Raw genomic sequence first — 27,728 nt, 5'->3', positions numbered from 1 at the left:
CATAACATGTGCGATAAAAGGAGTATACTATCAAATGGTAATTTAACTCGTGTACAGATTACCCTACTCAGGTGATGATAAAACTTGTGAACGGACTACTCTGTTATTTCTTTAGATATTTAATCACGTAATAGTACACAACTTTCGGTTCGTGAGGATGTGAAAACTCTCAGTTTATGAATGTCAATTATTTCATTCGCCATTAAGCAAGCATATGTGTTATAACAAATGATTGAATAAAAGGTCAACGAGACTAAACAGTCTTGCTGACTAAATAACACTTTTGTCTTTTTTGCCTATACAAACAGTCTTGCTGACTAAATAAAACTTTGGTCTTTTTTACCTATACAAACAGTCTTGCTGACTAAATAACACTTTGGTCTTGTTTACCTATACAGTCTTGCTGACTAAATAACATTTTGTCTTTTTTACCTATACAAACAGTCCTGCTGACTAAATAACATTTTCGTCTTTTTTACCTATACAGTCTTGCTGACTAAATAACATTTTGTCTTTTTTACCTATCAAACAGTCTTGCTGACCAAATAACATTTGTGTATTTTATACCTATACAAACAGTTTTGCAATTTTTTGCATACAGATTCGACAAGTGTGAAGTAAGGGAAGACCACATATGGTCAGTGATAAGATTGTATGAGGTTATCTCAGTTTGTTCCAGGCACAGACACGTATTCCTAATGGTCACCAAAATGAACATCTACTTTATAAAGATCTGTCTTTTTGCAGGTATGTCTTCAATAGTATATGGATAAATTTTCTGTCTTGTACTTCTCATTGTTAGAGTATGCTCACCAATTATGTATGTATGTATGTAATGTAATGTATGTATGTATATATGTATGTATTTATGTATGTGTCGATTAACGGCACATAACCGCAATAGCGGCTATATGGTGACAACTTAAGGTAAAGTTCGAGAAACGTACAATTTAACTGCACACAATTTTTTGAAGATAAACCCTTCCAAACAAATGTCAATAATAAGTACAATACAATAAAACATGGCGGTAACAATATTAGCTATTATGGTTATTTATTTTATCTTGATTACATTCTTAATCTTAAACTAAATGTGAAAATTGTATTACATTTTGTTAGTATTTAAACCCTTTATGGACCCTTTATGGATCTTAACTATGTTCAGAATAGTGTCGTCCTCCAAAAGCTGGTAACTTCTTCCAACGTTTACATTCTCACTCTAATTCTTGTCAGCACATGTTACGAAATACTTAAGTTAAAAATGTTTTGATTTTCATAACTTTTGCGAAGTTACGTATTGTATGTCCAACTGCGATAAATAGGTGTGTTTAGGTTACATTATCTACTTCAATGCCCCCTGCGGGTCCGGGGTTGTAGAATTGGCCCGACGTGCCTCGCTACGTGTCGTAAAAGGCGACTAAGTAGAGGCAACCTGTTTGCCGTGGGTTGCGTCCCGTGTCGGGGGAGGAAAGGATCCTGGTAGTTGAGCAGTGGCTTTCCCTGCAATACACTACTTTGGCCTCTACTTCTCTTAGACGGGTGGTCGGGATGGGCCCGGTTCCGACAAATCGGCTGGTCACGCCGAGCCCTAGGAGGTCTTTATTAACTTTCTCACCTTCTTTCTCTCTCTCCTTGTATCTCTCTTGATACCACCGTTGCCCCTATATTCTTTTCCTTTATATTTCCCTTTTCCAAGTCTTAGAAGGCTTCCTAGAAGGCGGTGGCTTAACGGGTCAATCGGGGGGTAATTTTACCGACCTTAGAAATTGGCGACTTCAGGGTCATTCAAAGGTAATTTTATCAACTGAGTATGGCATCTGTGTATCCCTGACACTTGAAAAGTGTCCCCTTGTTGGGCTCCTTGGTGGGTGGGGAGCACGGGTGCTGAATTTTTAATCTAGCCATCATGGATAATTCCAAAAAAAATCAAAATAAAAGATCGAAACCCTTATCAGAGTCTGACGATGAACCATTTAGTGTGGAGTCATTTCCACGCTTCATGGTCATACAGTCAAAAGATGCCACGAAACCGCTTGCTGCACTATCTCCATTTGTCATCGAAAAGACTATCACAGGATCGATTGGCACACCTAAAAGTGTTAAAAAGTTGAAATCGGGTTGTCTTCTTATTGAGTGTGAGCGACGAGGTCAATCAGACAATATCAGGAAAATGAAAACGTTCTTTGATATCCCAGTAACCTCATTCGCTCACACTACACTGAATACGTCCAAAGGCGTGATTCGCTGCCGTGACTTGGCTGGAGTCACCGACGCTGACATCATCGAAGGAATGAAAGATGAAGGTGTCACTGCAGTCCGACGAATACGTATTAAACGTAATAACAATCTGCAGGACACCAACACCATTGTACTCACCTTCAACAGGCCAACTGTACCCAAAGTGGTAAAAGTTGGCTTTTTGCAAGTAAAGGTAGAGATTTACATTCCCAACCCCCTTCGGTGTTATAAGTGTCAAAAATACGGCCATCACGAAGACCGCTGCTCCAAGAGCCAAATATGTGGCCGATGCGGAGACAATGCTCATCAGGAATCTGATTGTAGAGCAACTCCGCATTGTGTCAACTGCGGAAAAGAGCACCACGCAAATTCCAAGGATTGCGATACCTGGAAACAGGAGAAGGAAATTCAGAGGGTAAAATACACAAATAATATTCCCTATCCAGAAGCCAGAAAAATTGTACAGGCAAAAACAGCCCATCCTGGCCCATCCTTCTCCACTGTAGTGAAGAGCAATCCTAAAACAACGAAGGACGCTCAAACACAAACAGAAGCACCCGATTCAACACCAAATTCAAACACCGCCCATTACCAAGCACAGAAAAACACGGCATCTACTCAGACTACATTTAATAATACCCAACAACCTAAATCACCAAAGAATAAAAAATCTCACGGAAACAGGCAACAAAAGGGGTCAGATGACCCCATCAAACTTTATAACAGGTTTGGAGACATCGAGAGCATGGATGCAGAAGAATCTGCTCCATGCGCACAAGGGAACTCCAGACCTACAAACAAAAAATTCACCCCCGTACTTCCTCCAGAGAAATAACAAAACAAATTCCGTCTGCGAAAGGTCTAACCTAGCTCCACAATCTTTAATTTAAATTTATGATGAAAAACACTATCATACAATGGAATTGTCGAGGACTTAAAGCAAATTACAATGATATTCTCCCGCTTTTAAACGAACATGATCCTGCGGTACTATGCCTTCAAGAAACCTTCTTGAAAGATACAGACAATATCACATTTAAAAACTACTCCCTGTTTAACACCTGCTCTCCAAATGTTGACAGGGCATCAGGAGGAGTTTCTGTTATTGTGAACAACAGAGCTCCTCATAGTTTCATTCCTTTAAACACCAATTTACAAGCCATTGCTGTAAGCGTCACTCTACATCGAGTGATTACATTTTGCTCTATTTATTTACCACCAAACACTAACCTAGTACCAAACGAACTCGATAATTTTGTTCAACAGCTTCCCGCACCCTTTGTTTTACTCGGGGATTTTAATGCCCATAACATTTTATGGGGATCGAATCATGTAAGTGACAGAGGTCACAAAGTTGAAGACTTTATTTCTAGACACGATCTGTGTCTATATAATACCAAAACACCTACATATTTACACCCAGGCACGGGTACATACACATGCATCGATTTGACAATTTGTTCTCCTTCGCTGCTTTTGGACTATGAATGGAAGGTCGCTGATGACCTTCACAGCAGCGATCACTTCCCAATATTTCTTGTAAATCATAACTCTACAATTGATGAAGTAATTCCACAATGGAATTTAAAGAAGGCCGACTGGGCCAAATTCGAAACACTCTGTAAAACCAGGCTGAATGAGGATACAGTTTTCAATGTTAACGACCCCATTCAGCATTTTACATCTATTTTAACCGACATTGCAGAAGAATCTATCCCCAAGTCCTCAGCAAACTGTAAAAGAACCCTAAAACCTTGGCTCACTAAGGAATGTAAGGAAGCCATACGGCAACGCCGAGAAGCCTTGAAAAAATTTAACAATCATCCCACGCCCGAGAATTTAAGTAAATATCGTATTCTCCGGGCCAAAGCTCGCCGCACAATCAAAGAAAGTAAACGAGCATCATGGATGAAATATGTTTCCTCTTTAAACTCTCGTTCCTCAATTAAGAAAGTTTGGGACACGATCCGAAAAATAAACGGAAAGAGAAAACACAATTCTTTCCGACATCTAAAAGTGAACAATAACAATCTTAGCTCAAAACGTGACATAGCAAATGTTCTTGCTGATACATTCTCTAAAAATTCGTCATCATCTAATTATTCCGAAGCCTTCCAAAAATTGAAAACTCAAAAAGAAAAGTCACGTTTAAAATTCACATCCAACAACTCGGAAAGCTACAACCAGCTGTTTTCACTATCAGAACTTATGGAGGCTTTAGACAAGGCCCATGATACTTCCGCTGGGCCTGACAAAATACATTACCAGTTTTTAAAACATCTTCCAGAATCATCTTTAACATCTCTTTTAAAACTCTTCAATGATTTATGGATTACTGGTAACCTACCTAAAATATGGAAAGAAGCAACAGTAATACCAGTTTCCAAACCCGGTAAAGATAGTGAAGATCCTACCAACTATCGACCTATTGCACTCACAAGCTGCATGTGCAAAACAATGGAACGAATGATCAATTCTCGGCTTGTATGGTACCTGGAAACTAACAATTTAATATCTCCTTTCCAAAGTGGCTTTCGTTATGGACGGAGCACCAACGATCATCTGGTTAGACTAGAAACATTCATTCGCGATGCATTTATCAAGAAAGAACATTTAGTAGCGGTTTTCTTTGATTTAGAAAAGGCCTATGACACAACATGGAAGTACGGGATACTAAAAGACCTGCACGATCTAGGTCTTAAAGGCCGTCTGCCCTCTTTCATATCCAACTTCCTCTCCGACAGAGAATTCAAGGTACGAGTGGGCTGTACTCTCTCAGATTTGCACGAGCAAGAGATGGGTGTGCCCCAGGGCAGTATTTTATCTGTGACACTTTTCAATATCAAAATTAATAACATCACCAAGTGTTTGACTCCTGGTGTGGATTGCTCACTATATGTTGATGATTTTCTCATATGTTATCGGTCAAAGCACATGCATACAATTGAAAGACAACTACAGCAAAATATCAACAAGATTCAAAATTGGGCTAGTACGAACGGTTTCAAATTCTCGAAATCAAAAACGGTATGTATGCATTTCTGTCAATTACGACGACACCACGATGAACCTAAACTCACGCTGGATGGAACACCTATTCCAGTTGTTGAGGAAACAAAATTTTTGGGTATTATCTTTGACAGAAAACTGACCTTTATTCCACACCTAAAAAACTTGAAAGCCAAATGCTTAAAAGCACTTGACCTACTTAAAGTAGTAGCACACACTGACTGGGGTGCTGATAGAAAAGTCATCCTGAATTTATATAGAACGTTTATTCGCTCCAAACTAGACTATGGTTGCGTTGTGTATGGTTCTGCCAGAAAATCGTATCTTAAAATGCTTGATCCAATTCATCATCAGGGAATAAGACTGGCTCTGGGAGCATTTAAAACATCCCCGTGTGAAAGCCTTCTAGCTGAGGCGAATGAACCACCGTTATCGCATCGTAGAGAAATGCTTTCAGCACAGTATGCTCTCAAATTAAAATCAAACCCTCTGAATCCTGCTTTTTCGGCTGTTTTTCAACCCAAATACAAAACTTTATACGAAAATAAACCAAACGCCATACATTCCTTTGGCATTAGAATATCATCCAGCCTTGACACTACAAATATAGATCTTTCAAAAATTCAGAAAACATCCATCTCCGAAACATCACCCTGGCTAATTAAACAACCAAAAGTACGTTTTACGCTACACGATGGAAAAAAATCCGAAACAAACCCTTCTATCTTCCACAACTCTTACCATGAACTCCTCACCGAATTTAAAAACTACACCAGAATTTACACTGATGGATCAAAGGATGAGGAAAAGGCTGCTGCAGCCTTTGTTTGTGGAAATCACACAACGCAAGTTCGCTTACCAAATGGAGCATCAATTTTTACAGCCGAAATCAGAGCAATAGACCTTGCTCTGCAACATATAGAAAAGAACCGTATTTTAAACAGTATCATCTTCTCCGACTCGCTATCAGTACTCCAGTCACTACACAATAGAAAACTGGAGAACCCATTATTGAAAAACGTACTCGTAAAAAATACCGAGCTGAGTGTCTCCCACAATATAATATACTGTTGGTTACCTAGCCACATTGGTATTAAAGGTAACGAAAAAGCAGATCGCGCTGCTAAAATGGCCCTTTCTCAAGAACCATCTGATTTTAAAATACCATATACTGATTTTAAACCTTGTATCAGAAAGTTCTTACGTCAGAAGTGGCAGGCATCATGGAATGATGCTGTAAATAACAAACTTCATGCAATCAAACCAACTCTAGGAGAATGGACTCCTTCCTACAGAACCATTCGTAGGGAGGAGGTAGTCATTGCAAGAATCCGAATTGGTCATACTTATATCACCCACACCCACATACTAAAAGGTGAAGACCCACCAGAGTGCGTTTCTTGCAATGAACCATTCACTGTCAAGCACTTTATGATAGAGTGCTTTGACCTACAACCTACGCGCGATCGTTATTACGTTGTGCATGACATGAAAGAACTTTTTGATAATATAAACATCACTCGTATTATCGAGTTCTTGAAAGCCGTAAATATTTACTCTAAACTCTGACTTTTATGCTATCACCTTGTGCAGTTTTATGCAATATACATACCGTCCCATTTTAATACCTATTAATCTTTTTTACATCTCCCGTTGATCGGGAAGCTTTATTTTGCACCGTTACCATCTTACCGTTTTTAATTTCAACCATTTGTTCTTTTATATCGCTGGTCGATATAGAACCTTTTATAAGTTTTAAAAGATTATACAAGTAACACTTTGTTTGGCGCTAAATAGCCTAAAAGTGCTGATGCGCCGTTAAAAAACAAACAATCAGTCAATCAATCAATCTACTTCAATAGGTAAATGAATGACAATTGCTAATGGTCAGCGTTCACTGACCATTAGTCTGCTCCACGTGTTTGAATGACCTTGGTTTGCATATACTTTTGTGCTTTTACCTTGAAATATATCAGTATCCCTTTTCAGCGTCTTGTTAATGCTTTTGATTTAGCCGTTATTTATCAAGTTATGCCAACAACTACTATTATCTACACATATATTCTCACCTGTGTCAGTGTGGTTTCGAGTCTCGAGCTCGGTCAATGTGGGTGTGTGATAAAGCTTGCCAGTAGCAAGCTGTGGGTCAGTTTTAGGGGTTTTCCAGGGTTCTCCCTCCACAAGTTATGCTGGTCGTCATATATGTCATATTATGTGGTGAAAGATGGCGTGCACATCATCATGTCGCAGACATGTAACATCGTGTTCCAGCCAAAACAACAACAACAACAAAACAGACTTATAATCATGCCCCCTTATTTCTGTTACGAGTTACATTATTCCTGGCATCAACCAAACATTTTACATCTCTAGCGGTAATTATCTTTCATGTCGTTCTTGCGTGTCAGTTATGAATCCTTGTACTGATGGGAGGCATATAATAAAATACTGGACCTGACACCATGCACCAAGGCAGGCAGAGAACAAAATGATAGGCCTGACACCCTGCACCATGATAAGCATCGAACTATTTACTGGGTCAGACACGATGGACCATGACAGGCACAGAACTAAATACTGGACCTGACAACATGCACCATGGCAGGCATATAACTAAATACTTGACCTGACAACATGCACTTTGACAGGCATAGCACTAAATACTGGACCTGACAACATGCGCCATGGCAGGCATAGAACTAAATACTGGACCTGACAACATGCGCCATGGCAGGCATAGAACTAAATACTGGACCTGAAAACATGCACCATGGCAGGCATATAACTAAATACTTGACCTGACAACATGCACCATGACAGGCATAGAATTAAATACTGGACCTGACAACATGCGCCATGGCACTCATAGAACTAAATACTGGACCTGACAACATGCACCATCGCAGGCATAGAATTAAATAATGGACCTGACAACATGCGCCATGGAAGGCATATAACTAAATAACGGACCTGACACGATGCACCATGGCAGGCATATATATCGGGTTCAGGATTTATCATAACGCACACAAGCCCTTCATCACTAGACGTTGTACCGTCTGAAACGGAATGGAAATATATAGTGAAATCTAAATATTTCATAATCAACATTAAAAACAAAAATATTTAGGTTATCCTTTTGAAATTGAGGAAACGTACTACAATCATCCAATCCTAGTCTGAGAATAAAACGTTTGAATCAAAGATTGTAAACGAGGCTACGGTGATGGAGAAAAAAAGTATTTCATTATTTGTCTTGTAACAGTTTAGTTTGCATATTGGTGATAGACTACACTGTCAAGTGTCTGACCAGTGGCCAGTGGCCGTATCCCCCTGTATCTTCCATTATTATTAGTGAAGACTACGTCAACAGCGACTTACTTGATTCAGATCTATCCATGGCGTGTGTTTCTTATTTATTGCATCATATCTATTTAAAAGAATTGAAAGTTCAATCACGAGACCACCATATTGCATATTTAACAGTTCTGACAATTCTAACATTTCCAGAATCTTGGAAACGTACAAATGTCGTCCCAACATATAACATGTTTCTAGAACAAATGATTCAAATTATCGTCCAGTGTTACTTGTTTGGCATTATGTCTAAGGTATTTCGAAAATTTTCTTTAAATATTATATAATTAATTTTATTGTTCGGCATAATTTAACTGTACCAAATCAACCATGCTTCTATACCCATTGACTCTGAAACAGTCATTCTTGGTAATTTACTGAAGTGGTTTTAAAAAGGTATCTGTCTTTTAGATAACATTGAGTTGTTATGAGTTTTCAAAAGTTTCGGATTTTATGGTGTTGACGAAATATGGTCATTAATTGGGCTTTTCTCTGACATTAAGTCACTATATACAATCGTTGAAAATTCAGATCAATGAGGTGAAACTCATGATCAAGATGTGCATCATACGGACTTGTCTCCAGACAGAAGCTATAGATTTTAACCAGAAGGGTTACGCTGATTGTATCTGGGATAAATGTACGTTGCAATACAATAAAAAAAAAAAAATATTCTACACGCTATGAGAAAAGTAACATATACTATACTAAGTGTGCTCCCCGTATGTTGCTATACTAGCAAACTGTGTGGGAAGGTCGGAATTTATGACGTGCAAACAAAAGAGTAATTCAATTGTTAAATATATAATATGGTCTTGCTGCAGTATATTTACATGTTGCAATTCGACATCGAGACCTAAGCCAATAAATCGATACTATTTGACCTTGTACTCACATTCATTTCTACCAATGGGCGATCGCACATGTAGGCAAGGGGGGGGGGATTTTCCCCCACCTCGATTTCACCTCTAAACATGTTTTTTCCTACATACGTAAAACTTAATAGATGACCCCTACTTCTTTATTCCCCACTCCACCCCCGCAAAAAAATAAAAAAAATATTTTAAAAAAAATTTTGCGACCGTGTACAATTCAGATTTGAAACACTCTGCCAATAGAAAAGTAACGTATTTATCTACCTATTTAAAAATTTAAAGCTTACTTGAATGGGGGAAAATTTAATTGTTTTCAATTGACAATTTGGTGCTTAAACTCTAGCATATACGATTGAGAATGAAATGTAGCAATTTCAAGAATGATTTATTATCAAACCAAAATCTTAACACAGTTAACAACACTTGTGTCAGATGGATCAGATCCACGCCTATCTTTTTGTACACCTTTATATATATATATATATATATATATATATATATATATATATATATATATATATATATATGAAATTAGATATGATAGAGTTAATGATGTCGACGAGCTCACTGAGTCACAAATGAAACTTTCAAACAAGCAAACCAGTGAAGGTGATATTCGGATATGAACGTTAGACGCAGTAATTGAAAACACCATTCTGGTTATATAACAGTTATTGAGAAGAAATATTGGTAACTTTTCGCAAATAGAAAGTTTCGGACTATGACCAGTGCTCTAAAGGGTCAATAACAATAGCATAGAAAAGCATACTGAGGCCAAGTGCTTTCAATCAGATACGTAACATTGTACAAGTACGTCAAAGCACTAAATTCAACAAAAAAGTCAACTGAAGTTCAGGTAGGAAACTAAGGGCATCAGAGCAAATAAGCCAAGACGACGAAGAAGTCTTATTTCTGCTGGTTAAATGGACTGTTTACACACCAAATGCTTGGAAATTTTCCCCACCGCTCTAGTGGCATGAGTGGTTAGAGCATCCGCCTCGAATGCGAAAGGTCGCTAGGCGTTCATCAATAAGAGGTTAGTGACAGTACTGGTTGGCTTGGCGTCAGAATAATGTGACTGGGTGGTACATTATGCTACGTGTACGATATGATATCCCAGTCCTAGATGTTACTATAAACTGACGCACTGTATATACATCGTAGCGATATGATCAACATTAAAGCTACGTTAAAAATCAAAATCACACACACACACACACACAAACTTTTCCCCGTTTAACTATTCGGATACAATGTTAAGAAATAGAAGTAGCTGGGGTCACTCCTACAAAGGGATGCGAGTGACAAGGCATAAACATGCGTCTTCTTCAGCTTTTGAAAATGCGTTAATCAATCGATACAATTTTTAAAGTGCTAAAAATAAATTTAAACAACCAATAACGGCTTCATATAGCCATGTTGTATTGATACAAAGAATCTTGTTTTAGGATTTCATCCAATGAACAATTCCAAGATAATGCGTTCGTTATAGTTATACGTGATACATATAATAAATACTTGTTCAAGGAATTGTTATACATACTCATAAAGCCATTTTTTTCAGGACTGTTACGGGATGGCAATACAATCCCGACCGACCAGGGTAAGTCATTTAATCAGTTGAATCTCTAATTAGTTGTGTCCGTGCAATGTATAAATGTCAAGAACAATTTACGTCATTTATTGTTGTATCCATTAATAAGATCCTCACACACACAAACACACACACACACAAACACACACATAAACACACACAAACACACACAACACACACACACACAAACACACACAACACACACACAAACACACAAATAAACACACACACATAAACACACACACACAAACAAACATAAACACACACACACAAACACACACAAACACACACATAAACACACACACAAACACACACACATACACACACAAACACATGCACATACACACACACACTTTTCCCCGTTTAACTATTCTGATATAATGTTAAGAAATGGATAGAAGTAGCTGGGGTCACTCCAACAAAGGGACGCGAGTGACAGGGCATAAACATGCGTCATCTTCAGCTTTTGAAAATGCCTTAATCTATCTATACAAGTTTTAAAGTGCTAAAAATTAAATTTAAACAACCAATAACGGCTTCATATAGCTATGTTGTATTGATACAGATGTACAAAGAATATTGTTTTAGGATTTCATCCAATAAACAATTCTAAGATAATGCGATCGTGTTATATATATATATATATATATATATATATATATATATATATATATATATATATATATATATATACTTGTTCAAGGAACTGTAATACATACTCAACGTCACTTTCCAAACCTGATTATCCAACTTAAAACATTTTTTTCAGGACCGCTAATGGATGGCAATACAATCCCGACTGACCAGGGTAAGTCATTTAATCAGTTGAACCTCTAATTAGTTGTGTCCGTGCAATGTATACATGTCTAGAACAATTTACGTCATCTATTGTTGTATCCATTAATAAGATCCTCACATATTACTTAAGGTAAACTTCACTTTAAGATTCTGTCATGACCCTTCATTGTGTTATATCATTTATTACTTAAGGTAAACCTCACTTTAAGATTCTGTCATGACCCTTCATTGTGTTATATCATTTATTACTTAAGGTAAACCTCACTTTAAGATTCTGTCATGACCCTTCATTGTGTTATATCATTTATTACTTAAGGTAAACCTCACTTTAAGATTCTGTCATGATCCTTCATTGTGTTGTATCATCTGTATGGAGTCCTGTTTTAAGGAAGAATTCATCTAATTTCAATGCAATACACGCTGCTTATCAAGGGTTAAAATAGTAGGTTTTTTTCTTATGATAAAAGTATTAATGTATATCTTAACAGTCCGAACAAAGTTTTATTTAAACCTCCTATGCAATAAATATATATGTTTAAAAAAAATCACTTGTTTTTTAAAATTCTGGTTGAGTAGCATATTGTTTTAATATAAGAATTTTCAACGCAATTCCTTATTTAAAACATGTTTCAATACATAGAAGTATACCAGAAACGTTGGAAAAGAGAATTTTTACTTTAGTAACTCTTGATCTACACTTTTATATTTCTTAATATCTTATCGCCGATATATTTGTATATATCCACATATTTTGAGAGAAGAAATTGACAAACATTGAAGTAGAACAGATGAGAAACGTCGACACTGCGGTAAAATCACCGTAGGCCTTTAGAATTTATACTTTTACATCAATTAATTATTACAAGAATGATTATGTTGTAGATTGTGTCTAAATAGTCTAAATATGCTTCAGAATTATTTACTATGTAAAGTTTTCAAATTAGTTAAAAATAAATTCGATGGCAAAGTTTATTCCGGATGACTGTTCCAAATTTTCATTTATTCATGCAACTTTAGATACATTAACTGAATGATAAAATATAAAAAACGGAAAGAACTTGTAATTTCGCTGAACAAAATAGTATGATCCATAAATTTTAAAAAATGTACATGTTGGATTGGGTTTGGTAAGGTTTCTGAGAAATTGTCATAAATTTGTAGTTAGAAAAATATTAATAATAAACTGGTCCCCTGAAATAGTATGATTACTATCAATATGCGAATTTAGGCTGAGGGTACAGGCATTCCAGGCAAACGAATTGCATAAAAATTTAAATGGGATTGACAATTGAAAATTATAAAACCTAAAACATATTTTAGATATAGTAAATTCGTTCAAAAATTTGCTGCAAAAAGCAAATGTGCGACAATTTCAGACTGATTTGAACATTTCTGATCAAAGTCATTTAAGAAATGTGACAGCGCTGACAGTATTGGTTGAATTACCGTCAAACTATACATATACTTGTATATAAATACCTTTATTATTATTATTGTTATTGTTATTATTATTATTGTTATTGTTATTATTATTATTATTATTGTTATTGTTATTATTGTTATTATTATTATTATTATTATTATTGTTATTGTTATTATTGTTATTATTATTATTATTATTGTTATTATTGTTATTATTATTATTATTATTGTTATTATTGTTATTATTATTATTATTATAGTCTTTATACCCACACGAGATAGCACAATACAATTCAGTCCAACCTCTACAGTCGAAGCCTCCACTACCAGTACATCAACAGTTATTAGCACCGTGCACTCCGGTCCAATCCGCTGTAAATCATGCCACTTTGCGCAGAATATTGGAAATTGTTTGCTCAACAAACAGTGCGATTCGGTATTGCACCCATCTTCCTACCTAAGTATATACATACATACATACATACACACCTTCCAAGCCACATACCTACTTCGATATATGATACCTACCACACGTAGGAATAATAATCGATCACTGCTTCTGAACAATATACCATTTAAAAAGTTTTAAATGCCTGAAAAATCTCTTTCTGTTCCATCAAGACGCACTCTAACGCATGGTCTGTAGCAATGGTAAATTAAGCATAAGATGGGCTTGTATCAGTTACAAATAACTTCCAAAGTTTTAACAACTTCCTGTTTATTCATTATTTCGCTGGAACTAATTTTCCTCTTCGTTCGACGTAGTCACCGAGCGTTTACTGTTCGGGACACGTGTTTTTTTTTTATATTAAACCTAACTTTTACGTGTGCATGTCTTTAAAATACTGAAACATAACTATGAATGAAAGTCGAAGCTCATACAAATAATCAAATTAACAATTTCTAACACGATTTTAACTTTTTGCAGATCTTCATTTTTGTGAATACAACATTTGGCAATATGTGGGGAGTCATCTCTCTCATCAATATACCTTTCCTTATAGTCAATACTAGAAATGTGTCTGTATTTGTATGTGGTATATATGATATAAAGCATGTACGCTGTCTCTTTAGCACATCACTCGTTGTATGAATTGTTCATGACAAGGATGCTAGGCAACCATCGATTCCTTTTATTCAAAATGTATACATCACGTGATACATCACAATCACGGCAAACATCTATTCATATCGTACATCTAATCTGAAAATGTGAAGAAGTCCATGTGTCTGCTTGGACTTACAAAGAACAGGAAACCAGTGTGCATTTAAGTCCCTGTAGTCCTTTCGCATCATTGTGATCTTGCTCTTCGGTGAATATGAAGCGAAAGTACAAACTTTTTTTTGGGGGGGGGGAACAGTTCGGTGCTATACGGCACAGCAACACAAGTAGGTTATTTTGTGCTGAAGGAAGTGGAGTAACAAGCCTTTCACAATGACACACAACGGTAGATAACCCGTATTGGTCCGATGGTATAATTCTAATCCTCGTACTTTGGGTCGTGTCCCCAGCAGGCTAACCACTGAGCCATCATGGTTACAAAAGTGCTGGTAGGAATACAATGTGAATATGTAACTGATGTCCAGTTGAATGAAGAGTTATATCAACATTTGATGCAATACTATAAATGTAATAATTGATGATAAATTAATCAAACTTTCACTCGTTTGCAATACTATTTTTCTTGATTAACACACATTGCAATACTTTTTGTCTTTATTAACACACATTGCAATACTATTTGTCTTTATTAACAGACATAGAAACAATATTTGTCTTTATTAACAGACATTGCAATACTATTTGTCTTTATTAACACACATTGTTTAATGGCAGGGATGTCTGTATGGAATTGTACAGGGGAATGGTCACAGCAGTACTCTCTGGCTGGATTGTTTCGACTATAACGTAAGTTCGTCACATTTTCAATTAATGAAACACACACTATTTCGTTAAGAACGCCACAGTAGGCAAGGCGACATTCCCACGTTTTCCTGTTGTTTCATTTTAGTCCGTTCGAGTGTCACCTTTTTGTTTGTTGTTCTCTTCCAAATAGAGTAATCACATGTTTATAAACGTGGACCTAGAACAAGACCAACTTTATAAAACGAGACAACAATTTAATGGGTTTGTATATTAAATTGGTACATATAAAAATATGAAACTAATATTCCTGTTTAATGAAATAACATAAATCGAACATTGTATAACTTACTGTATAACACCGAAAACTCAGTACCATGCTATGGTAAAGTTATGTTGCCGTATAAGGTGTATTGTGCAGGGTCCTTCTACTACTTGTTTCTGGCAAATCCGTGTAGTCCTATGCAAAGCATAGTTTTCCATTGTATTGTATAGATTATTTTTATTTTATTTTTCGTTAATATCTAGTATCATGAGCAATTATTTTTGAACCTATATGCAATTAAAATAAATTTTAATGATGAGGTATCAGAATGGTAAAGAATAAATAAAAGGTCAACAAGACGTGGTGCTACTCAAAGTAATTCCGCTGTATATCATCCATTTGGAACTGCACCGGGGACATGGTGGCCCTATGTCTGCTAATTACAAGAATATGTATGATGTTGCAGTTGCCATTTTTTGCCCAACAGGAATTTTGTTTCCGTTTCTACTGTAACCATGACCATGCCAGTGGCTGATTCAGAAGTATCGTTGTGGTGGGGGATGGTTTGGTTTGATTGGTTTTGTGAGGATTCAGTTAATGATAGGATATACATGGCGGTCAGCATATATTATGGAGGAAGCACGCGGGAAGACGCAGAGATTGGGTATGATGGAGCATCAACAAGTAGAAGAGAGGTGTGTTTGATCCACCACCACCACCCATTGGCACCGAGGGAGAGAAGTCTTCGGAAGAGTTAGTCTTTTACACATTTCTAAGGCAAAACTGTAACTATCTATCCGTAAAGTAAACTTACTCCCTGAATGCATACGAAGCAATACATGTTACATATATCTACATGTTGGCTTCAGTAGAACCAGACGTGATTTAACTTTTAGTGATAAAGTACATCAGCTATGACTTTCTCAAATACGTACCAAAAAAACTGGGCCCATAAGATTAAAATCCAGTAAATACATCTAAAAATATTTCAAAACTAAGTTAAAGAAGAGATCCACCTCCCTTTCTCGCAACTCCAAACGTATCGCACATTTGATTTCTCGATAATGAGGCAGCTATAAGACAATAACTGTTTTTAAGATAACGAAGAATCAATTAAACCTTACAAACGCTGATGCAAGATATGTCCCACATTTTCAGAAACTCTGGCTGAAATCGCCTAACAGCTACCCGCCAAATATGAAAACAGTGAACGTTTGACTGAGACTGTCATAATTTGATAAACCGTGGAACTACTTGTATGAACCCAAGAGAACATGAACAGAGACCACATATCACTCCTTCAGGAAGATCGTATAGAGAGTTTTATATGCATAATTTGTAATTGCAAATGACCTACTGCCACATAAATCCTACATCGTGGCAGGCAGCAGCAGGGAGGATGAACGGATCAAACATTCGAGACCTTAATTCGTCAAAATAAAGGTTTAAAAAAATCAACCATACAAGGTCGAGCGAGGTTAAATGACGCTAAGATAAAACTAATCATGTCATCCTGATGTCATTAAAATTACTAAATCAGCAACACAATAAAGTGATTTGACACAAATTGAGTCAAGATGACATGGCTATGTTTGTCTTAACTTCATTTCACCTCCTTGACCTTTTATGGTTGCTTTTCGTGTAACCTTTAATTTGGTGAAATAAGGTCAACAAGTGTTTGGTTTATTCACCCTTCCAGCTACCAGGGTCATCTGTCAACAGATACAGAGACGATAAAAGTAAGGTGGCAGCGGTCCTACGATCGTGTAAATTAATTGTAAAAATCCATGTGGGGTTTTCTGAGCATGTGTAAAGAAGTTTTTAAACCGGTTGTAACGTGACGTTCAGGTATTGTTATGAATCTGGTGAACTTGAAGGTGGTAAAATAAAAAGAGCAACTGATCCTATTTGGAGTGTAACACACATAACATTTCCAGTGTGGTAAACTCTACAGATAGGCCTGCAATCTACAGACTAGATGTGGACACTCCTCATCGTAGTTTTGTCCTTGAACAATTACAAGTAATTCCTAAAGATACACAATTACCACCAGCATGGATTCGCTAGGAAATCAAGGCACTAGCACCCCTACGACAGTTACATTAAAGACATGTCAGTATGACATTATCGCCTGTATGGCCCAAACTACTATTTATTCTGACCACGGTAAATGTTTGTAGGTCATGACGAGAATATTGCCATAATATTAATGTGTTACAAGAAGTGTAGTGATTGTTTTGTCGTTGACCATTCGACACGATCAACGACAATTAAAAAATATTGGCATCTGAGATTGCTAGGCCCTACAATGAATGAATTTGTATTGCTTGTCCGGAGTCCAGCATGATGACTGTGATATTAAAGCCTTTTCAACAACTTTAATGGGCACATGAACAATATCATTAAGAAAGAGTTTTTGTTTCTTTCGCGAATCCATGAATCTCAACTTCAATATGTGTTTGCGGGTATCCTTTGGTATATAACAAAATGGGACTGGCAGATCTGTTTCTCTGTGAAGCGAGAATAATCTAGACTGAAGTGAATCACAAGTTATTTTCCTGGATGCAACTGTCAGATAATTTGGGTGCCACAAATCTCAGAAATCATCAATCACAGATTCTGGAATCACACCGCGCATCATCTTCCAATGAATATTCTTGTAGTTAAGTCTCGTCATTGTTTTTTTTTTTTTTTTTTTTTTGCTTTTTCATCGGTGGCCCTGTTGTCCTCTGAAATTTCCTCGTAATAATCGACGTATTGTTTTATCCATCCGTGTGGCGATTCTCCCGTGAACGGGGGAGGTTGACAATCATCGCCACACACGATAATCGCCTTTGATTTTGTCGATAATCTTCTTAATATATTTCTCGCCCATTCTCTCTGGAGTCCACTATCAACGCGCAATTGAAAGAAACTGTGATATATATATATATATATATATATATATATATATATATATATATATATATATATATATATATACATACATATATATATACCTCTCTTTTATGTTCCTGGCAAGTCAGTGAGTTTGGGTTAAAACTACCATCTCGGTAGGATTATTCGATTAAAAATTCTTATAGCGCGTGTAATTTTACAAAAACTACCCGGATCATTACGATAAACCGTTTTAAGTTGCGATACAGGATCAAGAACTGATGGTGATGATGATTGTTGCGACAATTGTCCATAATACTGAGGAATATGCTTAGGTTCTGAATACCTATAGATGTGCTCATCCATTATCATCCAATGTTCTCAGGCTGCTTTCTTATCTAAACTGTTGATTGAATCAACAAACACATGGCCAAAACCATGTTATTACTAGTACTGAAGCTATCATTCAGCAAGCGTTCGGAAGGGAAATTTAGGACCAAAACCTTGCAGAAAATGCGATGTTGGCATTATATATAATTCTGAGCTTTGTGTTCCATGCGGTGATAAAAAAAAATAGAGAGCTTTCAAATGGTACTATGATTAAAAAAGAGGCCATAATAAGAGGTGCTAACGATTATCTCGATAGAAGGAAAAAAACGGCAAGAAAATCAATGATTAGAAACCAATCGTAATCGTTTTCTTCTTCTTCTTCTTCTTCTTCTTAGTAATATAAATATTGATTGGAGAAAGAGAATATATATATATATATATATATATATATATATATATATATATATATATATATATATATATATATATATATATATATATATATATATATATTGATCAAGTACATGAGTTCAGAAGACATCCCATTTTGATATTATGAGGTAAATCGCCTTGGTGTTGTTATGCAATGTCGAATATCGATTTATCAAATTACTTCAGCAAGCAATGATAAAGTCCCTCGCTCGGATCAGTGATGATAAAAAATATAGCTGAATATGCTCCACTTGCAAAGGCAATAGAAAATATTAGCCCGGCGTTGTCTCAAGAATATGAAGCAATAAAGGTTGCACGTGAGCGTTTCAAACAGCTAAAAAAAATTGTTGAGGAATCATTGGAACCCAAGAGCTCCAAGAATTAGAATGCAAACATAGGATCACTTGCAATCTGTGCAACCAATATATGCAAGCACTTTTTTAAAAACGTATCTGGGGGATGGGTTTACTTGTTAACGGGTATAGATAATATTATGTCTGTAAATCTTGTGTTTGATGCTGCGGATGGTAGTTATAGGGCGGTGTTTCACGAAATACTAATGATTCGCTAATTGACAGAGGGAGGCAAACATCCGCTGACTGATCAAGTCTGACATTTACTGGATAATTAAGGTAAATAATTAATTGTAAGCTTGTATGTCAAAGACAGACCATGATTGTAAGGAACGGTTTGCTTGCATTCGGTCTTCCGTGAATAAACAAATAAATCATGAGCACTCTGAATATGAAAAATATAAATATATTATTTCTTGTTGCATAGATTGCTTGTGCAGTTACTGTCTTTTTTACGTCAAGATTTCCACAGCATGTGATCAATTAGAAACAATGTATTTGTACCTTAATACATATAAACAAGTAACTTCATCTACTTATTTAATTTGTCTTCGGGCTCTGTAGCAATCACATTTTGATCTTTGGGTTACCACTTTCAATCACAAGTCTTGTTGCATAAAAAATTTAGCCAGTTGATAATCATACAACGGAACGATCTTGGTGTTCAGTTACTATTAACTTTTGTGCAAACAATACTTCACTTGACGTATGGGGAAAAGTGTGATCTAAACACCTTTGGAATATACCCATTCTGACAGATATCACTGGTCAACAGTGAAATCATTACTGACTTGAAAAGGCCCTAATCTGTAGTATTTTGGTGTGCCGAACACGAATATAACCGTGAAAAATTTGTATTGGCTCTCGTTTTGAAGATATTCATATACCTCATTTTCTATGTTTCACTGTGTAAATTTCTCCAGTAGGACTGCAGCAACATCCGGAATAATGATGTAACATTGCATAATACCATCATGCTCACATCATCCACAGTTGATTGCATCATTTTCTGATGCAATGCAATACTAATGCCATGCGGCTGCTGAAGTAAGTTGACGTCAGCAGTGTACTATACATGTGTAGGCCTATTATACTAATGCCAGGCGGCTGCTGAAGCTGACGTAAGCAGTGTACTATATAAAGCCCAATCAGATAGGTTCAGCATTTAAAATATTTTAGACGTTGTGCGAGACAGTTCAAGCTACTGTTACATAAAACTTATTATTTTATCCATTTACGTACAATAAAGAACAGTAATGCCTCGAAAGTGTGTTAATACCGCGGACAATTTTTGCTATATTTGTGGGGAAGTGACATTTGCCAACCAGAAGAAAAGTATCAATTCTCAAGTGAAGAAGGCATATCATCTTTACTTCGGATGCAAGGTTGGTGACCAAGACAAGCCTTGGGCTCCGCATATATGCTGTGCTACATGTACAACACAGCTTTCACAGTGGTTGAATTGCAAAAGGTCATCAATGCCGTTTGCAGTCCCAATGGTGTGGAGAGAGCCAAGCAACCACCTAAATGACTTACTTCTGCTTGGTTCCTCCTCTTTCCGGCGGAATAACGAAGCGAAAGAAGTCGAGAATAGTCTACCCAAACATTCCGTCTGCATTGAGACCAGTTCCACATGGTGAGGGACTTCCTATTCCAGAACCTCCAGCAGAATATTCTCTTGATTCATCTGACGAAGACAAAGGTGAGTCGACCTGTTCTTCTCCTGGTCCATCAGCATGCAGTGATCCAGATTTTCACTGTGGTGCATCATCAACCCCACACAGAATAACACAGGAAGAACTAAATGACCTGATTCGTGATTTGGACTTATCAAAGAACAAGGCAGAATTGCTAGGATCAAGACTCCAACAATGGAATCTTCTAGAAGAAGATGTCACAATTACTGCATATCGAAAGCGCCACCAGCAATTGGAGCCTTTCTTCAGAAAGGAAAGTAATCTGATATTCTGTTCCGATATTGAGGGCCTCATGAATGCTTTAAAAATCACTCATGACCCACAAGAATGGAGACTATTTGTGGACTCTTCGAAACTGAGTCTCAAGGCTGTGCTTTTGCACAATGGAAACATTCTTCCATCTATTCCAGTAGCGTATGCTGTCCACATGAAAGAGACATACGATAACTTAAGGCAGCTACTGAATTCCATTGAGTATAACAAGTACAGCTGCCACCTCTGTGGTGATTTGAAGGTAGTTGCCCTTTTAATGGGACTGCAGCAAGGATATACAAAATACATGTGTTTCTTATGCGAGTGGGATAGCCGAGCAAGGGAAATGCACTACATGAGGAAGGAATGGACTCACAGGCAGAATGTAGCCATTGGAGAGAAGAATATCCAACACCCAGCTCTGGTTGAGGCTCAGAAAATCTTGCTACCACCCCTTCACATCAAACTAGGTTTGATGAAGAACTTCGTGAAAGCCATTGACCGGACTTTGCCAGCATTCCGATACCTGCATGAAAAATTCCCTCGACTCAGCGAAGCAAAGATTAAAGAGGGAGTTTTTGTGGGTCCTCAGATTCGAGAGCTTTTCAAAGATGACCGGTTCAACAACTTGCTGGAAGGTGACGCGAAACAAGCATGGAATGCTTTTCACCTAGTTTCTACAAACTTCCTCGGAAGTGTTAGGGCAGAAAACTATAAGGAACTAGTAGAAGACATGTTGATGAAGTATAAGAAACTTGGCTGCAATATGTCTCTAAAGATTCACTTCCTTCATTCCCATTTGGATTTCTTTCCTAGCAACTGTGGTATTGTTAGTGATGAACACGGCGAACGTTTTCATCAAGATATCGCAACAATGGAACAAAGATACCAGGGAAAATGGTCCACTACAATGCTGGCTGACTACTGCTGGACACTCCTCAGAGATGCTCCCGAACAGCTGTACAAGAGACAGGCGAAGAAATCTAAGATGTAGTCAATGACTTGATTTTTTATAGGTAGGCTATTACAGTTGACCTTTTACTATTGGAATGCATTTCGTTATGTAAACATTAATTTCTTGCAGATTACAAAAAAACTAGAGCCAATTTTGCAATTTGACTGTCATATTCGTGTTCAGCACATAAAAATTGATAAGAATTGACTAATTTTATTTCAGTAACATGACTTTTGTAAAAATTTGTTGTCCAGTGTATTCAATAGTTAGAAGATGTTTGTTCTACTGCTGAGTTGAAATAATATATTGATCACTTTCTCAATCCTTCTTCATTAGTACCAAACTAGCCGTTTACTTCATCCTGGGATGGGGGCCTCGAGTGGCCGAGTGGTCTAAAACGCTCTCAGTTACGGATCACTGAAATCTCACCTCTGTCTGCTTGTTCGAGTCTCGGATTCGGCCAATGTGGGTATGTGAAAAAGCTTGAAGTAGCTTCTCGAGGGTAGGTGGGTCTTTCCGGGGATTTTCCGGGTTCTTCTTCCACCATTAATACTGGTCGCCATGTATCGTGTGTTGAAAAATGGCGTTAAACCCTACAACAGCATCATCCTGGGATAATTAATTTGAAGTTTCTTAAAGTTGTACTGGTTGCTATATCGACTGTTCTTTCCATAGTGATGTACACACAGAAGTAAGTATCTCCATTTAATAACTTTTTTTTAATACATTGATTCGAAATGAGTGGTGTACTCAAGTGGCGGCGAATCTTTTACAGTTCTTAGGCTATATTTCCACCTTCTATCACTTGAAAATTTTTTGCGAATGGAATGTTCAATCTGAAATCCTGAGGAAAGCATATTGAGACAGTGGATAACGGTCTTTTCGTAGTATCTGATTATCAAGTAGTAATCTAAATTTCTTTCCACACACTGCAAACTTTGCAGCTTCAGTACATGGACTTAGCACTTCACCTGTTCCTGATCGTAATTTTCTCAATTTATCATTCATCCCTTTGCTTAATCGTGTGTATTCTAATCGAAACAAGTAACCAGAGATATGTTTATGCCGCGAGAAAGTTGTAACTATTCAACTATAAAAGATTATCACTTATGTATGATATGGCGATGTGTTTTCACAAGCGTTATACAATAACACTATTTACTGCAACAGGTTTATTATCTCCTTTCACCTTCATATCATTCGATAAAGAAATTATCATGTACACTCATTATGTTTTAGCCAGCTTTGTTATTGCTATCTGTAAGGTTACTTAGTTTCAATGCTGTTCAGTGTACATGTTTTACAGTGATTTGTTGGATTAAAGTAATTAACTACTTGTGGTATCTGTACTTGCTTGCAATGAGTTCGGTATTGACTCGCCTTGTATTATCCTGGAAACAAAACGGTCAAAGATCTTCCTTTTTTTTCAAAAACATGTAAACAATGCGAACACTTATAACAGCTGTAATGGATATGTATTTGTACTTGTAGTTGATGGAAATAATTACGTTTAGGTTGCCGTGGTTTTATAAGCTTTGACACCATCAGAATGTTCAGGGTAATCATGCTTAGGGTAAGAAGCATTTAACAGGTACTGAGCCAAAGAGTAATGTTCTCTCGATCTTTTATTCAGGTAGCCCTTTCTATGTTGTTATTAACTACAAGAACCTAACATAAATGTCATTGTTAACGTTGTATCCACCGTCGTCGCTGGAAACCGATACTGTGTTTTACCGTTCACACGAGAGAAGCCGGCTATTTTAGATGCGCATTTCCCGATTGCAGCTATATTCTGACTCAGTCTGACAAATACTAGACGGTCTTGAAAACATTTCACCTTGATTTAGGATCTTCATCTGCAAGTCGTTTTCTCCAGAAAGTACAAGAGCCAGAGAATTGGCAACTCCATCCTCACTCCTCACAATTAGCATGTACGTAGCTAGTAAACCATACCAAGATGTGATTGCTATACAGAAGCTAAAGAGTATCTCGAAATCCAGGGCCCGCCGTTTAGTACAAAACTGTATTGATTATCGGATCTTAAATGTAACATATGAGGCCACTTCATCACCCTGCACAATATATTTTCTTAGCAATAATACAAAAATCACATTTTATGCAAGGCTTACATATTATCAGTTATAATTAGAACTTCAAATAGATACACATTTCTTATTTCATCACCATTTTCTTACAACTGTTGTTTTGGTTTGTTTTGTTTATAATTTATAAGGGTTTAATATTCCTATAAATCCAAGGCTGAAGCTAAATACATAACTATTTCTAAAATATGTGCATTCAGTAAATGATATCTTTCATATTATTCGCATCTCAGTCAAAGTTTGTTATTAAAGTATTAACTATTTGTAAGTATGCACATTTATAAACCCACACCTTCAAGAATTTTGATTTTTTTATATAGTTTGGTTGTTAAATACAAGGGAAAAAAAGGAATTGGCTTTGTCATACAAAATAACCACAGACATTGTTTACAAGATTTAAACAGAATTTGATGAACACATTCGACATATATCAAGTGATGCCCATTAATCGTCAAATATTCAGCCCTAAAGATACCTTTCTAAAAATTTTAAAAATTGATAAGGGTTTCTGGGCCAAATTACAGCACATTTGACAGAAAGCATTGTAGCGTTATGGTCTTTTAGTTTTGTATCTATCATTGAACAGTTATGATTCGTGTAACTAAAATGGAAGGTTAAAAAAAAAACTTTATATCACAGATCCGCTCAATCGTATTTAACTAATTAAATAGAAAGCATCAGTATTTCACAAATGATGATGTGCCATCGAATGTGAAAGAGGGTCCAAAACAATAGAAAACTCCTGAAACAATTCTTTTTGTGACATACAAACAATAGTCTCTGAAGACATTTCTATCTTTGGCATCACAATGACCACTGCACTTTCATTTTGCTATTATGCAGAAGTCGGCTGGTGAGTGATCTCAGGCACACTTGAGCCTGTAGTTAGTTATCATATACTTATAGTTGTGTCACAATGGTTTTGTAAATTGACATTCCTCATTTCCCACTGCTAATTCAAAACAAATTACATTTCTCATCAAAGATTTCCTTGTTAAAAAATATACCAAAAAAATTTCTGCATGTCGCAAATGACATTTATTTGACAACTGCTTTTTGTACACCTGACGTGCAGGCCATATTTTTAAGATAGATACTGATAATGATCCGTTTTACCTGTTCGTAGTCATTTTCAAATGCACAGATGTTCTTGCAATGATCTGCGTTAAATACAAAAATGCACCTGATGATGGTTACGGCTGCAGGAAAATGATGGCAGATGTGTAATCCCACTCATTTCTATGGTTTATTGAGTATCTAACCGTGTGCATGAACCGTGTTTTCTTCATTTTCAGACGACAGTATCACAGTAACCAGTCGCTTATTTCCTTGTACCCCCCAAAACAAATTCAAGTAAAAAGTTTCTTTTCGTTTTTCTTTTTTCAGAAATGCTCCGATTTACGTGAGACACTTAAAACTTCGGGAACTGTCATTTACATGGGAAAGACTTTCACCACGTTCAACTGCTGTAACTCAGATGTATGTAACGCCTCACCAACAGAAATTGTAGGCTGATCTCTTCAAAATTAATATTATGCTCAATCTTGATGGAAATTTACATGTATTATGGTGCAGATACCATGGCCTGGAAATAAAGTTTATAGTAGTCACTAAAATAATCAAACTTTTATATTACCTTGTTTCTGATAATTCAGATGGTGTCAGTATATTCTTTTCAAAGGTAGGAACATTGGTAAAGTTGTACAATCACATTTTCGTTTTTAAAATTTAACATATGGAAGCACCTTTGTTAGGATTTTATGAATATATATTATATTTTAATCCTTGATACAGTTGAATATTTCTTGTAAAACAAATTATTCTTTCCAACAGAGCTATAAGAAAGATATTCAAAACCTGAAAAACTGAGGAAGAAAGTTAAGATGTTCAGTGAATCGGGGGTCAGGTACTTAGCGGGGGTTATTTCACAGCTTGGCTACAAAAATATGGCTCGATTCGGCAATAATCACCACTCAAATCAATTAAACAACGGTTCGGTTGAATCCTAAACGTTAATCCAATGTACTATGTTGGTATAACCTAGAGTCACAACACAGCACAAAAAGCAAGTAAAGGTATCACTCCACTATTAAAAACAAAGTTGTATGTGTCGTTTAAAAATCGGTGTCGAAAATTAAATTATATATTATTAAATAAGTTATATAGGGTCTTTAATATATCTTTGTCCGCGTTGGTTTGTTTCGTGTTCGGCCAACGTGGTCATGGGACAAAGCTTGCCAGTAGCTTCCCATGGGTCGGTTTGTTTATCTAGGGTTCTTCCTCCACCAGTTATACCATCCGCCTATCATTTGAAAATTGTGTTAAAAGCAAAACAACAATAACAACAATAAAAAGCATTCGCACATAAGGTCCAAAAAGATAAACCCTTCCAAATAAATGTAAACATGAAATTAAACAAGAACAAATATTAAAGATAAAGGTGCGAACATTTTAGTAAATGTTTATAAAATAAAAGACAACGGAAACAAATTTAAATCCTTCAAGCAGATATTCCGCATTCCTAAAAAGATTTCCAAGGTTTTCTCAGGTGGTATACGTCAACAATCAGTTCATCGATTTCATGTCAAATACTTATGTCTTTAGGAGTGATACTGGATACACTCGACAAGAATATTTTTCACTTTCATTGGACATTGGAATTGTAACCAGCTCCAACTTCAGTCAGTTGGCATTGTACGCACTCTGGTCTAGGTTCACCCTACACGATCTGTGCAATACCACCTCATGTCTGCGAAAAAACAATTCAATTCGAGGGATGCAATTCTCCAATAGTGCTTTTGATGCTCTGAAGTTTGTTGTGGAATTTGCATTGCAAATATTGTATCTAATATGCAGAACGTGCTAACTTTTATATTTCAGTGCAGTATATGGAATCTTCTTCTATGTAGAATGGGTGTCTGCTTCATCTGTCCTTGCATTACCCTGTATCATTGTGACTAGGGCAGCCAGCAGTATAGAATGCTTTTTCTAAATTATATGACTAAATCGTGTTTCTGTCATACATTGGATATAAACGTGTTGTCAGATTTAAGGTATTGTAAGACTTTCAGTGTAGAAAAGAACCCCGAAAAGCTGAGGAAACTTATTGTTTGAGAGGTTTCCATGTAGTTTAAAACTTTGCATATGTTGTAATTTCTGCAATCAAAACTAATGTTTTATTTGGTAACCGGATAAACATAGTTCCTCTGGGGGTTGCAGTCGCAGCTTCAACCTTGTGTACATCTTTCGATCTGTCTTTATACGGGGATGAATACCTACCTAGACCCGATTTCCATGAAATTACTCCA

The 27,728-nt window shown here is 36.5% G+C and overlaps 1 protein-coding gene across 1 annotated transcript; it reads left to right on the top strand.

The window, feature by feature from the left end:
• Nucleotides 1–633: 633 nt before the first annotated feature.
• On the top strand, nucleotides 634–26,050 carry LOC149780452 (uncharacterized). The gene is made up of 6 exons (XM_089936384.1): nucleotides 634–747; nucleotides 11,044–11,082; nucleotides 11,843–11,881; nucleotides 13,554–13,729; nucleotides 15,131–15,202; nucleotides 25,807–26,050. The coding sequence occupies exons 1-6, from the start codon at nucleotides 699–701 to the stop codon at nucleotides 25,933–25,935; spliced, it is 504 nt and encodes a 167-aa protein (XP_089792510.1). The 5' UTR covers nucleotides 634–698; the 3' UTR covers nucleotides 25,936–26,050.
• Nucleotides 26,051–27,728: the final 1,678 nt, after the last annotated feature.

Source organism: Sinohyriopsis cumingii, chromosome 16, assembly GCF_028554795.1.
Source record: "Sinohyriopsis cumingii isolate HCF-2022 chromosome 16, ASM2855479v2, whole genome shotgun sequence".
Lineage (NCBI taxonomy): Eukaryota > Metazoa > Mollusca > Bivalvia > Unionida > Unionidae > Sinohyriopsis > Sinohyriopsis cumingii.
This window is presented reverse-complemented; position numbering and strand designations above follow the sequence as displayed.

What these genes read in the sequence shown, in the direction of transcription:
- LOC149780452 (XM_089936384.1), top strand. Translation starts at nt 699, where the DNA reads ATGGTCACCAAAATGAACATCTACTTTATAAAGATCTGTCTTTTTGCA. An exon ending in AAAGATCTGTCTTTTTGCAG is followed by an intron (nt 748 to 11,043) that starts GTATGTCTTCAA and finishes CATTTTTTTCAG; the next exon opens with GACTGTTACGGGATGGCAAT. An exon ending in TCAACAAACAGTGCGATTCG is followed by an intron (nt 13,730 to 15,130) that starts GTATTGCACCCA and finishes GTTTAATGGCAG; the next exon opens with GGATGTCTGTATGGAATTGT.